Source organism: Acomys russatus, chromosome 19 (genome assembly GCF_903995435.1).
Source record: "Acomys russatus chromosome 19, mAcoRus1.1, whole genome shotgun sequence".
NCBI classification, from domain to species: Eukaryota; Metazoa; Chordata; class Mammalia; order Rodentia; family Muridae; genus Acomys; species Acomys russatus.
The window spans coordinates 37590153-37606886 of NC_067155.1; the positions used below are offsets into that span (position 1 = coordinate 37590153).

General features: G+C 54.0%; 1 protein-coding gene across 1 annotated transcript in view; it reads left to right on the top strand.

The window, feature by feature from the left end:
- The first annotated feature begins 1866 nt into the window (after nucleotides 1-1866).
- Adap1 (ArfGAP with dual PH domains 1) overlaps nucleotides 1867-16734 on the top strand; it is a 57365-nt gene continuing 42497 nt past the window's right edge. Inside the window, exon 1 of the mRNA XM_051161137.1 lies at nucleotides 1867-1989. Coding sequence (XP_051017094.1) covers nucleotides 1908-1989 — 82 coding nt within the window. The 5' untranslated portion in view covers nucleotides 1867-1907. The remainder of the gene's footprint in view (nucleotides 1990-16734) is intronic.

Below are 16734 nucleotides of genomic sequence, written 5' to 3' on the forward strand. Positions count from 1 at the left end.
ATCTGCGCACCACAAGACAGCATCAGACAGTTGTGAGCTACCATTTTGGGTGCTGGGAATTGAACTCAGGACCTTCAGAAGACCAGTGAGTGCTCTTAATCACTTAGCCGTCTCTCTAGCCCCACCTATTTATTATTGTTGTTATTATTATTGTTGTTGTTGTTATTTTGGTTTTTTGAGACAGGGGTTCTCTGTGTAGCCTTGGCTGTCCTGGACTTGTTTTGTAGACCAGGCTGGCCTCGAACTCACATCGATTGGCCTGCCTCTGCCTCCTGAGTGCTGGGATTAAAGGCATGTGCCACCACCCCCCAGCTAACTTTTATTATTATATTTTAAAGACTGGCTTTCATATATCCCAGGCTGGCCCCAAACTCAGTGTGTAGCGGAGGATGACCTTGAACTGCTGATCCTCGGGCCTCAATCTTCTCTACACTGAGATTAGAGACATCCATCAGCACACCTGGTCTCTGTGGTGCTGCAGACAGAGTCCAGGACTCTGTGCTTGCTAGGTAAGCTCTTTACCAACAGAGCCACGTCCCCAGCTCCCATCAGTCTGTTTTGGCAATTCACACTCTCCAGGCTCCTGCCGTGTGCCGGTTCTGGAGCCTGGCAGAAGGCCCAGAGATGGAAATGCCACCTGTCCCTACCCAGTCTCCAGTGGGCCTCAGGAGAAAGACATAATATCGGTTAAAGAGTAAGCCTACAGTGCCACTGGCCTTGTGACCTCTGAGATGTGCCTTGGGGCGGTTGCATGTTCTGCCTTCGGATCTCAAGGCAGATCTGCAATGGGTGTCGGCCAGGGCCCGAGGGACAGGTGCACCTGGCAGACTTTACAGTACAGCTTCAGCAGAGGGCCGCCAGGTGGGGTCTGCAAGGATTGCAAATGTCCATGACGTAAAGTTGGAAACTCACAAAGACAACGTGCAGTAGAAACTGCACGTCATGCATCATGACAGAAACATGTGGTGGGACAATACTGACTTCCCCCTCCCCAAGAAACAAGAGAAAGCACGAGAAAGAGACTGGGGTTCCAGTGACTTAAGTTCCGCCAATAGGCCTCACCTTTTAAAGGTTCCAGCGCTATAGCGCCTCCTTGGAGACAGAGCCCTTAACACGGGGTCCTTTTGGAGGCGGGGAACACTCCAGGGCCAAATCACCCCGGCTGTAGTAGATTAACAGGAGTAGGGAACGGGGTGGGGTATCCAAAGGCAGCTGGAAGGCATAGAGGGGTCCTCAGACTCTCAAGAGGCTTTAGGGGGAAAGGCTTTCATTTTTCAGCTGGGTGTGGCAACTGGCTTCTAAACAGATGTTATTGCATTTATAATTGAGGGAGAAAATGGAATTTGAACACAAGTGCTAAGGCCAGCAAAGAAGCAGGCACCCAGTTCTGGAACGGAGCCTGCAGGGGATCAGGAGGGGTGTGGCCAGCTCCTGTCCTCTCTCTAGGGGATGAAGGTACAGGACCTGGACACGTGTGAGGGTGGAGCCCTCCGATCCTTTGAGCACTGGAATTTGTCATTCCTAGGCAGGGCTGGCCTGAGCTACCCAAGTCCTCAGCTTCAACCCAACAGGCTAGCTCGGCTGGCGTGTAGGGTGGTCCGTCCTTCCGCAGCGCAGGCTGCATGAGACCCCGCCCCAGGTGGACCGGGTGAGGCCGGGTTCTCGAAGAGGCCGCTCCCTGACCGCGCCGCTGGGGGCCGCCCGCGGGCCGCGCCGCCCCGAGCGCGCCGTGCGTTGCTCCCCGGTCCCCGCGCGCGCAGCTCCGCTCAGGGCGGCCCCGCGCGGCGACACGATCGAGGCCGGCGCGCGGGCTGAGCGGCGGCGATGGCGCAGGGCGGGCGGCGGGCGCGCGGCGCGGGGCCCTAGCGGGGCGGGCGCGCTCGGGACGGCGCGGTGGCCGCGTAGTCATGGCCGGGGAGCGGCGCCGGGCGCTTCTGGAGCTGCTGACGCGGCCGGGGAACGCGCGCTGCGCTGACTGCGGAGCCCCGGGTAGGTGCGGGACCGGAGGAGGCGCGGGGTGCGGCCGGGTGGACCGGACTGCGTGGGGAGCGGGGCACGGGGTCGCGCCACGCGCTGGGTCCTGGCTGGGTTGGGGCGCGGCCCGGGTGCACCTGCCGGCGGCCGGGAGTGGCGGTGGCCCGGCGCAGCATCCGGAGGGCACCTCGCGGGCTCCGCGCGACCTGTGCTGCCGCCTCCCCTCCCCCGCTGGGCTGCGTGTCACGCTGTCAACCGCGGTCGCCTCCCCTCCCCAGCCTTGCGAAACCTTGGCGTCTCAGGGGGTGAAAAAAAAAAAGAAAGAAAGAAAGAAAGAAAATGAAAAAGAAAAAAGAGGAAATCATTGGGGTGCTGGCTTGCTGGGAAAGCGGCCAGTGAGCTGGGGAGGTGTCTGCCGGGAAGTATGGGGTCCACCTGATTCTCAGCTACCTGGAGGTGACGTCATGGCATCCCTGCCTGGGGACACCGTCTTTTACAGGCTCAAAACTGGGGGAGGAAGCCGAGCATTGGGTGGCTCCTGTGAGGACAGGCTGGCCATGTGCCTAGCTTCTCTGGGACCAGGACGATGCGGGGACAGTGGGAGCCAAAGACACATCTTCAAGACATCTTCCAGACTTTGTCCCTTGGTGGTTTGGAGGGACTTGTAGGGGCCAGAACACAGGGTCTTACGACTGGCTATGAAGAAAGGGCCGAGGAGTTCTCTTACCAGCTGGTGGTCTCCTAGAGCTGGTACTCCTAGGCTGATCCTATCTGGGTATGCAGGTGGGTAGAGGCCCGCAAGAGCTTTCAGGGATATAGAAGGTCTAGCCCGTGCCCCTCAGAGCATACCAATTCCTTGGGGAATATCACTTTGCCTCCCTGAGATGCAGGCTGAAGGCCCACAGCCTGTAAATAGGACTTCCCTTCCCATCTCTCCCCCACATCCCCGCCTCTGGCCTGAAGAGTGCCTGTCAATAGTAAGTGCGTGCCACCCCAAGGGCCCTGGTGTCCCTGAGAGGAGACACTGATGGAGCTTTAGTGGGAAGCTAGGCAAGATGAAGTAGCCCTTTTCCTGGGTCTCTTGTGGCACTGCAGGGCCCTGCCGATGCTGCAGTGAGGTGGTGGCTCCCTGGTGCTATGTGGTACTGTTGCCAGCTGGGCTGGCTCGGTGGAGTCTCCCCACCTCCCTCTCTCAGGCCAGCCTTGTTCAGGAAAGCTGGGCTGGAGCCGGTGGTAAAAAAAAAGAAAGAAAGAAAGAAAGAAAGAAAGAAAGAAAGAAAGAAAAAAAAAGAGGCCAATGGGTTGCTCGGCTTGCTCAGCCTCCAAGCCTGACTTAGGGGGGGTTGGTGAACCCCAGGAGAAAGGCTGGCCCGTCCTCATATTCTTTGGCCACCCAGCCCAGGATGAGCTTCTCAGAACACACAGCTGCTTTCCAGACACTCCTAGACCTCCTGGCCTGGCAGGAGGAAGAAGAGGCTTCCTAAACTCTAGTGGAAACCGCCCTATGGCCCTTCACCTATGGAGTCTCCTGGCAGGCCTTTAGTCCCAGGGCACTGGCTGCTTCAGCTGCTGCCCTCTCAGGGCCCAGCCCTTGCTGGCTATAGGCCAAGCCACCCATTTCCAGACTTGGCCTCTAACAGCAGCTTGCTTCCCCACCCCCCTTACATGTGAGGCAGACAAGGTCTGAGGCTTGTTTTCAGTTTACAAGCAGGGAAACTGAGGCCTCAACAAACTGTCTTGAGCATCCACAAGGCTGAGCAGGTTTCTTGATGCCCAGTCTGGGCCCCCCTCCCCCCCCCCCCCCACCCGCCTCCACTATCTATGCAAACTTTCCATCTTTGTCTTGACCCTGGGCTCAGCCACAGTGCCTGCTTTGTGACCCCCTATGGCATGCCCACACAGGCCTCTGACGCTCCGTAGGGAGTCGGGAATTGGGACTTCCTGTGTCCTGAGATGCTGTGAGGTTCTGGAGCCTCCTGTCTTGTGGTGGCCTTGTTGAGGGCGGAGACATGTGTGTTCCATGTTGTCATGTGAACTGGCTCATGGCTCTTCTTCTCTGTTTAGATTTATTTATTTATTTATTTATTTATTTATTTATTATGTCTATGAATGCTCTATCTTCATGCATGCACACCGGAGGAGGGCATCAGACCCCAGTATAGATGATTATGAGCCACCATGTGGTTGCTGGGAATTGAACTCAGGACCTCTGGAAGAGCAGCCAGTGCTCTTAACTGCCGAGCCATCTCTCCAGCCCCATGGCTGTTTTTCTTGACCACACCAGTGGGACAAAGGGTACTTGGGAAGTGATGACATCTTCCCTGCACAGCAGGGCATCAGGCCAGGGCCTAGGTCACCTCTGACCACCAGGCCTGGGGGCTCTGGGGCAGCCCTGAGCACTTCTCACCTGGCTGTAGGAGGCCAGGAAGGGAGACAGGTCTGCATCTTGAACCTGGGGTCCATCTACCACCCGGCACAGATGCCCTCTCACCCCAGCTATAGTGGGCTTTTGCCAGAATGTGATCTTTACCCCTGTAGCACTCCATTGGTGTCCCGCCCTGTCAAGGGCTATGCGAGAGGGAGAGGTGCTCGGTGCATCCCCAAGCTGTCCATGAAGGCGGCAGGCTCTCTTTGCAAGCCTTTGACCAGTAAATGGCCTGGAAGGTTTTAGAGTCACTCACTCTTGCTTCAATGCTGGCCAAGCCCGCACTCCCAGGAGCCCTGACCTGCAGCTCCGGAGGGGTGAGGAAGAGGAAGGAAGTGCTGGCATCTAACTAGGTAGGCCAGGAACTGCTGCTTGACACTGCCCCTGGGGCCGCACACCCCAAGCTTCTTGACGTTCCAGGCATAGGCTAGGGGAAATGAGCCTAGGATCAGACCTGACGAAACAGCATGGCTCCTCTTTACACTTGGAGGCTTTCGGGGCACTCGGAAACTGCGTCTGGTCCAGTCCCCAGTACAAAAGGTTTCAGGAATATGGCTCGGGTTAGGAGAGGGTCCCTGGGGATGTATTGGGGGGCATGGTCCAGGCCTGAGAACTGGGTCTGGCAGAGCACACTATGTCTGGAGCAGTGGCCCAGAAGGCTCTTTTTTTCCCCCTTGTGTCCCCATTGTAGTATTGTAGATAGAAGCCAAGGCCCTGGGTATACTAGGCAGGTGCTCTACCACTGAGCCACACCCCAGCCCCTCACTGGGGAATTCTAGGCAGGGGCTCTACCACTGAGCCACACCCCAGCCCCTCACTGGGGGATTCTAGGTAGGGGCTCTACCACTGAGCCACACCCCAGCCCCTCACTGGGGGATTCTAGGCAGGGGCTCTACCACTGAGCCACACCCCAGCCCCTCACTGGGGGATTCTAGGCAGGGGCTCTACCACTGAGCCACACCCCAGCCCCTCACTGGGGGATTCTAGGCAGGTGCTCTACCACTGAGCCACACCTCAGCCCCTCACTGGGGGATTCTAGGCAGGTGCTCTACCCCAGCCCCTCACTGGGGCACTCTAGGCAAGGGATCTATCATGAAACTATATCCATAACCCTATTTTTTTTTTAACCTTTTGTTTTGAGACAGTCCGTTGAGTTACCTGGCCTGGCCACAAATTTGCTTTATAATCTAGCTGCTCAGGCCTGCATTTGTGATTCTTCTGGCTAATTTTCCAAGTATCTGAGATGGTAGACATGTGCCGCCAGCATCAGGCCTACGTGTGTGTGTGTGTGTGTGTGTGTGTGTGTGTGTGTGTGCGCGCGCGCGCGCGCGCGTGTGTGCATGAAGCACACTCACAATTCTATGCAACCTGCCACCAGCATCCCAGCAGGACTTTCTCATCTTTCCAACCTGAAACTCGTTCACACATGAAGCAGTGATTGTCCCTCCACTTCCCTGTTCCTGAGATCCGCCATCCTGCTTGACTTCTCAAGGAGCCTTCACACCACAGCTGTCTGGTTGGGGTCCGGTTTGATTCACTTGGCCGTGTGCTGATGGCACTGCGTCCCTTTGTGTTGGAGCAGGTGTCAGGATGCCTCCTCTTTTAGAGTGGAGGGGTATCACACTCTGATATGGACACAGTTGTGCTTAGCCATTCACCTGCCTTTGAGAACGCTGCTGGCTGAAGAACCACTGTCTCCCTGTGTGAGCTTGTCAGGCCGGCCCCGCTGTGGCTCAGTGCTGGCAGACAGTCTGCACTCAGGGTCAAGGATTAGGGGCCTGTTCCTCTGGCCCACTTCTGGCCAGCCAGCCTCCCTTCTTCCTAAACCAGTGGTTCTCAGCCTGTGGGTCATGACCTCTTTGGGGAGGGTCGCATATCAGATAGTTACATTACAATTCATAACAGTAGCCAGATTACAGTTATGAGGTAGCAACGAAATAATTTTTTGTTTTTGTTTTTTGTTTTGATTTTTCGAGACAGGGTTTCCCTGTGTAGCCCTGGCTGTCCTAGACTCGCTCTGTAGACCAGGCTGGCCTCGAACTCACAGCGATCCGCCTGCCTCTGCCTCCCGAGTGCTGGAATTAAAGGCATGCTCCACCACCGCCCGGCGCAACGAAATAATTTTATGGTTGAGGATCACTATAACAGGAGGAACTGTATTAAAGGGAGGCAGCGTTAGGAAGATTGAGAACCCCTGTTTAGGACCTAAACAGTGTCCTCTGCCCTCCATCCCTGAAATATGCTGGTTGTGCCTACCCCAGAGTGAACTCCTTGGGTCACTGGGCCAGCCACAAGGCCTGCAGGCTTCTCTCTGCGTGCGGGCACTGTGACCAGGCCCACACGGATGTTAAGTGTGGATGACATTGCTTCCAACCCAAGCCCCTGGCTCGTAGGCTCCTGGCAACTTCAGATTTAGGGTCATTTGCTAATTCTTACTTGGCACCGGGCAGGAAGGTCCTCCAAGGGTGCAGCGTGGCTAGAAGGCATGAGAAGTGTGGCTGTGGATGTGGGAGACGTGCTATCCACAGCAGGGGAGGAGGCCAAAGAGTTCTTGGATGGAGCCTTTGATCAGTCTCCCCGCCCCCTAGCTCTGTGTGCATGGGCAGCGCCCAGGGCGGGGAGACTGAGGCAGGCAGGGCCTTCACAGAGAGGCAGGCAGGCAGAAGGTGATATGGGCGGAGTTGGCAGCTCGCTGGTGGTAGATGGCCACTACCACATAGTTGGCAGGGAGTAAGGGGGAGCCAACACCCTGATATTACCCAACAGTATCTAATAGAAGCTAGGGAGGAATGCTGCCGCTGGGATGGCTGGTGGAGGGGGCTATTGGGTTCGGAGAGGCAGAGCAACCAGGAAAAGGCAAGTTGGGTGTGTGGAAGGCTCTGGAGCAACAGGGCAGAGATGTAGGGCGGGCTAAGTCTAGCGACCAGCTGCATTACATTTTTTAATCACTCTCATTTGTTTTGTGTGTGTATGAGTGCGCGTGTGTATGCACGTCACAGCACACGGGTGCTGGTCGGAGGGCAACTTGCAAGAGTTGGCTCTCTGTTTTCTACCGTGTGGGTCATGGGGATCGAATTCAGATCAAGTTTGTCAGGATGTGCCAATTACCTCTGAGCCATCTTACCAGCCTGGCGTTTATTTATTTATAGACAAGGTCTCATGTAGCTCAGGCTGGCTTGGATCTCACTGTGCAGCTAAGGATGAGTTTGAACTTCTCATCCTCCTGCCTCTGCCCCCCTCCTGAGTGCTGGGATTACAGGCATGCACCACCACCCTTGTTTTATGAATGCTGGGGATAGGACCAAGGGCACTATGCATGGTAGGTGAGCTCCCTACTGCTTTAGTCTTCTGAATGCAGGAATGAGAGGCCTGTGTCACCATGCCTGTTTTTTTTTGTTGTTGTTGTTGTTTCCCCCCCAAGACAGGGTTTCTCTTGTAGTCCTGGCTATCCTGGACTTGCTTTGTAGACCAGGCTGGCTTCGAACTCAAAGAGATCCGCCTGCCTCTGCCTCCTGAGTGCTGGGACTAAAGGTGTGCACCACCAGACTCAGCCATGCCTACCTCTTAAAGATGGTCTTTGAGCCGGGCATGGTGGCTCATGCCTGTAATCCCAACACTTGGGAGGCAGAGGCAGGCGGATCGCTGTAAGTTCGAGGCCAGCCTCGTCTACAAAGTGAGTCCAGGACAGCCAAGGCTAACACAGAGAGACCTTGTCTCGAACCTCCCCCCCAAAAAAAAGACGGTCTTCGAAGAGTTCCCCCATAGAACACTAATCCGTGGTTCTGGGAGCACCCCACCTATAGGAAGGACCATAGAGGTTCTCCCAAGGAGTGCTGGCTCAAGCATTGCCATAGGTACAGAGGACTTAAGATCAGAAAGGAGGGAGGACATAGGGAGCTCACAGGGACTACATAGCCTAAAGAGAGTTGGATGTGACACAAAGTGGCCTAGAGTCTCTGCTGTATGGTATGTAGCCGGTGCCGCCGGCTGATAATCATAGACGCTTGAGAAGCTGAGGCAGGAGGATTCACAAATTCAGCCCTAAGCAAAGAGGCTACAGAACAAGTTCATGGCCAACCTAAAGGACTTAGTGAAATTGTGTCCAAATAAGTAAAAAAGACGGCTGGGATTTAGCCTTGAGTTCTACTCCGTATTCCGGACTCTGAGTCGGAGAAGCCAGACCAGTATACGTATGAAGTGATATAGTCAACACTGTCGCTTTACCTGGGACTGGGACCCACGAAGCACAGCGACTAGGAAGTGTCCCAGCCTTCGACTGAGTAGAAGCGTCACCTGCTACTGTTGCAGACAGGATGCCTCCAGGAACCCAGGTGTGGTGGCATATGTCTGTATGCCAGCACTCGGGATGCTGTGAGGCAGAAGGATTACCATGAGTTTGAGGCCGATGTGAGTCACAAAAGTGAGATCTTGTCTCAAAAATATAATGAGCTGGGTGTAGTTAGCTCGGGCCTTTCATCCCAGCACCTGGGAGGCAGAGGCAGGCAGATCTCGGTGAGTTCAAGGCCAGCCTGATCTACATAGTATGTTTCAGGTCGCTAGAGCTACATAGTGAGAGACCTTGTCTCGAAAAAAAAAACCCAACCCCCCCCCAATCAATTAATAATCCGAGAGTGAACAGGCTGCTACTAAGGACTTGGGATGTTGTGATTCATGGGTGGGGTTGGGTGTAGCTCTGAGGAGAGACAGAACTGGGACACACTGGCATGTAAATGGTCCTTTCTCCCTCTTAAGAGCCCTCCCAGCACAATCCACATATGATAAAATTAACCGACTACATGAAAATGCAGTGGCGTTTAAATCCCAGTCTTTTATGGAGCTATCACTCCTAGCCAGTTCCTTTTTGTTTGTTTGTTTGGTTTTTTGTTTGTTTTTGTTTTGTTTGTTTGTTTGTTTGTTTGTTTGTTTTTGAGACAGAGTCTCTTTGTGTTATCTTTGCTGTCCTGGACTCACTTTGTAGACCAGGCTGGCCTCAAACTCACAGCGATCCGCCTGCCTCTGCCTCCCGAGTGCGGGGATTAAAGGCGCATGCCACCACCACCTGGCTCCTAGACAGTTCTTAAAATACGTTTCCCATCCATCAGGCCAGATGAGGTGCAGAGCAGGGGAGCCTGAGCACCTGAGGCAGTGGGGGGGGGGCGGGGAAGATGTCAATAGCCCAAAGGAGAGGTGTCAGGGAAGAAACTGTGCCGTGTGGGGAGGCAGGCACTGTGTTTTCATCTGAATGGGAGGGAGGGGGGTACAAGGGCAAGGGGGTACCCTACTCCTGGGTATGGAGGGCCTTGCCTAAAGGAGAATCTGAGCCCCTCCAACATCTAGGGTCCTGAAGCTGACAACACCAACTACATAAAAAGATGGGGTTCGCATGCCGATGAGATAGGGGAAAATACCCAGCTAATGATACGCCAGGAAAAGAGACCTCCATATGGGTAGATTGCTGGGGGTTGTTTATGCATACGTCCCACCTCCAGAGACGTTTATATCCCATCTCCCTTGAAGGGCTTCTACCTTTCAGCTTTGAGCTGCCTACTTGCCTCCAGCCTGGGTAGCAAACAGGCTCTGGCCACCTTCTTAGCTGTGCATCAGCCTTTGGAAGAGCAAAGGTCTCTAAAGCTGAGCCACAGGCCTCTGCCAGAGCCACATTCCACCAATAGGGCCCATTGCTCCACTCCTCCCCTCCTGCCTAGGCCTTGGCCAAGGGGGACACACCTGCCCCACCTGGCTCAGCCCCAGTACATGCCTGACCTGCTCGGGTGCCTGAGAGCTGCTCCCGGAAGTAGCAGCAAGGGGCTGAGTCACCTTGAAGGGACCAGGAGAGGCAGGGCAGGGGGTGGGTGCGTTAGCCTTTAGGGAGCCAGGAAGAGGAGGGCCCAGTGAGAGGCTGATGGCCTTGGGCAGTCAGAGTGGTGGCCTCAGCTGGAGTGAGAACTGAGCAATCAGGTGGTGGGTGCTGAGGACTCAGCTTCTTTTTTTTTTTTTTTTGAGGCAGAGTTTCTCTGTGTAGCCTTGGCTGTCCTGGATTCACTTTGTAGACGACCAGGCTAGCCTCAAACTCACAGCGATCCACCTGCCTCTGCCTCCTGAGTGCTGGGATTAAAGGCATGTGCCACTACTGCCCAGCGAGGACTCAGCTTCTTACCTGGGATCTCTGATTCGCGTTCCACACCCCTGGCCACTCTTGACCCAGGGCACTTTTGTTGCTTGTCCTGGGATGACATGGGTTCTAGAACAGTCTCCAAGCTATTGGAGAGAGTATTCTGGGGTCCTGGGTGGCTAAGAAGTAGCCCAGACATTAGCAGTGAGATTTCAGTAAGCAGGTGGTTACTAGCCCCTGTGGGGAAAGTGCATCTGTTGGAGCTAGGACTCATGTAGCGAGGGCCTGATGGGGCCTTGGCTTGCTCTCCTAAAGGACCTAGGTAGTTTTTGTTCTGTGTGCATGTTTTTTTTTGTTGCTTGTTTGTTTGTTCGTTTTTTCGAGACAGGGTTTCTCTGTGTAGCCCTGGCTGTCCTGGACTCACTTTGTAGACCAGGCTGGCCTCGAATTCACAGTGATCGATCTGCCTGCCTCTGCCTCCTGAGTGCTGGGATTAAAGGCGTGCGCCCCAATGCCCAGCCCTGTGTGCAGATTTTAACCTGACCTTCCCTCTACTCATTGGTCCACCCTGGAGGGCAAGAATCTCAAGTGACAGGCCAAAGTGGCCTTTGGTGGCCAAGAGTCTGCAGGGTGAGCACCTGAGGCCTAAGGTGGTCGGGACACGGCTAATCAAGAGCTGACTTGGTATCTACACACTTGGCTGTGCAGGAGCCGTCCATCTCTTGGTGCCATTGAGTTTAGAGCTGGGTTGGGTGCAATTTGGCTGGAATCCACTTCTGTACCAGCAGCTTCTAGGACTGTGCTGCCCAGAGTCACCCACAATGCTCAGGACCTTTTAAAACCTACCCTCAGATGGCCTGATGGGTAAAAGGGCTTGCTGCACAAGCACATGGACCCGGGTTCAAATCCCCAGCACCCATGATACTTGTAACCCCAGTTTGGTGTGTGTGAATCCAGAAACAGGAGGAGCTCTGGGGTTTGCTGGCTGCCAGCCTAGGGCTAGGTTTAGTGAGGAACCCAGCTTTCAGGGAATAAGGTAGAGAGTGGTAGAACAGTGTCTTCTTCTCGCTTCTGCATAAGCGCTTATGGTCCCACACGCGCATGCGCGCATGCACACACACCAGCCTCAAAACCAGCTGCTTACACCTGAGATCTCGCCATTAGGGAGACAAGAACACCCATAAGTCCCAGCTTTGGCTCCATAGTGAGGCCCCTTCCCAGAAGTAACAAAACAATTAGAGCCTCTGTCGGGAAGTGTCCAAGGCTGGGACTTTGAAGGGCTTGGGCAGAGCCCGGGGCTGCCAGCCTAGGAGCTGCTTCTGCCTCTCCCCGCAGTTTCCAAGGCAAAGCATGGCTTTGCAACAGAGCTTAGGGCAGCCTAACAACCACTCGCTGGAGGCTGGAACCCAGCTGACCGACCTCACTGGCCTGGCTGGCTTCAGGCCAAGCCGCTTGCTCGCCTACAAGGTTTCGCCTGGGTGGAATCTTAGCAAGCCCTTATAGTACAAGGTCAGTGCTGCCGGGGAATCTCAGGATGGGGGCGGGGCAGGGCTTGGCTAAGCTCTGTCCTTTGCCAGGTTCTGCATGTTGCTGTTCCTGCCACCCAGCCACTGCCACCCCATCTTCACCGCTAGAGCGCTTCCTCCAGGAAGGCCTCCTGGCTTCTTGCCCACAGTTGCCTCCCACTGCTGGCTCCTGGCCATACCACAGCTACCATTCTGTGACGCTTCCTTGGTGTAAATCAATGTAGTTTTCTGGGATTAAGGCTCAGGCCTTCCCAGCTGGGACTCATTTGTTCATGAGTGTCCTGGCACCAAGTGACACTGGGGACTGTTTAGATACAGAAGGAAGGGGCAGAGGTCAGGGCGCCGCCTCCTTCTGCCTTTTCCCCCTACTTCCCAGACTCCAGGGAGCCAGAGGTTCAGGGTAGGATAGTATTATCAGGGACAGGGAAGACACTGGTGTTCCCGCACTACGCTGAGCCCTGTCTGCCTGAGGGAAAGGCAGGGAGTAGACATATCTCGGCTGGAGTTCCAACTGGGCCTGGCCTGCAGCCAGTCCTGGGCCCTGTCACCTTCCATTTCCAAGCATGGGGTTTTGGACACACTACCTGGTTAGTTCCTGGTTAGATGCTTTGAGGTGATAAGAATTCAGAGCCTTGGGGGTCATCCATCTCTGAGCCTTCGGGGTCAGACCTGAAGCAAGAGATCTGCCTCTTGGCCAGGTGCTGGTGGCCTTTACGGGGGCCCTGTGAGATCATAGGTGAGAGAGGAAGTCCTTCCAGGTAACCAGGCCAAAAGTCTCAGTAAGGGAATTCCTTCTGCTCCGGGTCTCTATCCTCTCCACTCCTACCCCCACCCCCATCCCCAGTCCCAATAGGGTCAGCCGCAGGTACCAGGAAGGTGACCCAAGGACAGTGTTGGGTCCTGGCTCACGAGGCCCAGATCTACCACAGTATGACTCTGGGCACGTGTCTGACCCCTAGCTGAGTTATATTTCTTTTATTCCATAAACTGAGCCAGTGACGGAATTTCACTTTTAAAGGGCTGTGATGGGTCTGGGGAACTGGCTTTCTTGGTAAAGAGCTGAATATGCAAGCAGGAGGGGCCTGACTTCAGATCCCAGAGCCCAAGCGAAACACCAGGTGTGTATTCCTGAGGCTTGCCAGCCAGCTAGTTGGATTGGTGAGCTCCATGTTTTAGTGAGAGACCCTGTCTCAATAAGGCGGCGTGATTGAGGAGGACATCTGGCATCAACTTCTGGACCCTACATGCACATACACACACATGCACAAACATGCATACACACGCATGCGCACACACACACATGCACATATGTGGGAACACATGCTTGCGTGCACGTGGCGGTCACATGGAGATGGAGTGAGACCCCGTGGCTCAGTCTTGGGCTCCATTGAGCATCTGGCCTATGTGGTGGGGGAGGGGCAGGCTTGTGGGGAGGAGGGTGCTGGCTGTATCCAAAATTCTTTTTATTTTTTTATTTTTTATTTTATTATTATTATTATTTTTTTTTTCCCAAAATTCTTGAGGATGCTATATTGGAGCAGCCTGGATGTGCAGGCAAGCCGCATGTGCCCTACTGGTCACGCCAGTAGTCTTTCTTCCACGGGAAGCCCAACCTATGGCTGGACCCCAGTGCCAGCACCTGGACAAGCTGGCTGCCCTGAGCGGGTGGTTGGGAGGGAGGGAGGCGGCTATGTGTTCCTGCTGCCCCTACCGGGTGCCCTTGTGGAGACTTTACGCACCACCGCAGTGAGTCTGTCGTGGACAGCTGGAGGAAGTGACTAAGGTCACAGTTCAGCTGCTGATAATTTTTATGATCTTACAGAACCCTCAGGGCCTGGGGCAGCGACTCAGTTAGTCGAGCCGATGTGGGGCAACCGCGAGGACCTGATTTCGATGCCCAGAGCCCACACAAAAACAAGCCAGGAGTGGCAGCAGGCACTTGTAACCCAGAACATGACAGTGGGGACAGGAGAATTCTCTGGGCCTTTCTGGCTACCCAGCCTAGCTGATTACAGTTCAAGTGAGAGACACCTTTAATGCCAGCGCATGGGAAGCAAACACGTTCTGTTGAGTTTGACACCAGCCTGGGCTACGTAGTGAGACCCTGCCTCAAAAGCCAAATCAAGGGTGGGTGGGGCCTGAGGGATGACCCTCTGGGCTGTCCTCTGCCCCACTCCCACAGATGCACACATATGAGCAGGCTTTTACACACACACACACACTCACATGCACGCACGCACGCAGGCTCGCGTGCACACATACACACACCAAAACACAGTGTCCGAGCCCCTTTGCAGCCCCCGTGACTGAGGGCCCTTCTGTAGCCCACAGAATCCCCTTGGGCAAGCATCTGCTGCTCGGCCTATTTTTGTCCTCTGTTCTTTGTCGTATGGTTGAGCTCCAGCCCTGTTTTCATCAACTTGGTCTCCTCCAGTCGTGGCCGCCCTTTCACCTTTCCTTCTCTTGACAGGAGTTTTCAAAGAGCAAGCAGATCTTTTTAATTTCATCGGGATAACTTACTTCGACCACTTCCCCCCCCCCCCCCCGACCCTAGTCTGCTTTTGTTAACGCGTCTTCTGCTATTTAGTTTGAGACTGTAATTTATTTTTTTTGTTTTGTTTTGTTTTTCGAGCCGGGGGTCTCTCTGTGTAGCCTTAGCTGTCCTGGACTCACATAGTAGACCAGGCTGGCCTCAAACTCACAGCGATCCGCCTGCCTCTGCCTCCCGAGTGCTGGGATTAAAGGTGTGCACCACCATGCCCGGCCTTGAGACTGTAATTTAATTGCAGCGCTTTTCCCTTCCCTTTCCTCCCTTCAAGCCTTCCCACATAGCCCTTGCCACTCTTCTCGAAATGCATGGATCCCCTTCCCGTCAGTTGTTACTGCGTGCACATATGCATTTATATAGACATATTAGACATATTAGTCCATATACTGTTATTTGTAGGTATATTTTCAGGGCTGACTGTTTGGCACTGGACAGCCAATTGGAGCGTTCTTCCCTGGAGAGGACCACCCCTCCGACTCCCAGCTTTCCTCAGTTTCCTGTAGTTCCTTGTGTAGGGTTGACTGAGGCATTGTGGGCTTCCCCGTCCCCTCCCCCCTCCCCGCATCCCGTTTGGCATGGTCTTGCTTGGACGGTCGTGTTGGTGAGACTGTCATGGGTGTAGCTCCTGATGTTACTAAGGAGCCTGATCTCACCGCAGACCCCCTGCTCATCTGGCTTTGCCGATCTTTGCATTCCCTTTTCTGCATTGTCCCCTGAGCCCTAGGTGATGACTGTTTTGTAGACATATCCTTTGGGACTGGGCTCTGCCACTCTGCATGCGTTTCGATTGGCTGTGGTTTTTCTGTAATGGTCTCCATCTGTTGCAGAGAGAAGTCATCTTAATGAAGGGTGAGGACCACATTTATCAGTCTAGACCCTCTAGTAGTGTTTTACTTGGGATGGAGAGATGGCTCAGCGGTTAAGAGCAGTGGCTGCTCTTCCTAGGGGGCCTGGGTTCAGTCCCTAGCACCCACATGCTAACTCACAACTGTCTGTAACTCCAGCTCCCGGGGATCTAATATCTTCACATCGATGCACATGCAGGCAAAACACCAATACACATAAAATAAGATTTAAAAAAATTTTTAAAGTTGACATTGATTGATTGCTTGACTGACAGAGCCTCACTATGTAGCTTTGGTTGGCCTCAAACTCACAGAGATCCTCCAGCTTCTGCCTCCCAAGTGCTGGGATTACAGGTGTGGTCTCTCTCTCTCTCTCTGTGTGTGTGTGTGTGTGTGTGTGTAGTGTGTGAGCTAGAGTTACAGGCAATTGTGAACTGCCCTAGAAACCAAACTCGTGTCCTCTGCAAGAGCAGCAAGTGCTCTTAACCATTGAGGCATCTCTGCAGTCCTAACCGTGCATCTGCTTATTAAAAAAAAAAAAAAAAAGCAAACAAACATCTTTTTCACGCCAGGAAGTAGTGGCACACGCCTTCAATCCCAGCACTTGGGAGGCAGAAGCAGGTGGATCTTTGTGAGTTCGAAGCCAGCCTGGTCTACTACAGAGTGAGTTCTAGGACAGCCAGGGCTACACAGAGACACCCTGTCTCAAAAAACAAAACAAAACAAAAACCCAACCCTCCATCTTTTTCTAAACCAAAATTATAGAGTTTTTTTTGTGGGGGGGTTCCTCCTAGGCTGAGTTCAGCAGGCTTTCTGGGAAAGCATCAGGACCTGACTTTGAGTTCCAAGCATACAATGTAAAATGCCAGGTGTGTAACCATGCATGTCCCCTCCCAGAGACGGTAGTGGGGACACAAGAGACTCTCTGGGGCTTGCTGATTCTGTGAGAGACCTTGTCAGCCTTGCTCCAGGTTCTGTGAGAGACCTCGTGTCAAGAGAATAAGGGCTAGAGTGTTAGACAGGAGGCTCGATGTCATCCTTTGGTCTGACAGGAGCATGTGCGTCTGCACACACACAGTCACACAGACACATACACACTCAACAGCTCTTTGACTAACCCAAGAGTCACAGCTAAGTTCTTGTTGTAGATGCCACAGCAAATTGTATTTTGCAGGCGTTTTCTCACATCAGTAGCACCAGTGGGAAGATTCTACCTTCTTGGCTGACTCAGTTCTCAGAAGCCATTGTAGGGCAGGTTTGCTTGGGGACTCCATTCTGGCTCGTCAGTCTGTTTCTCTGTTTCT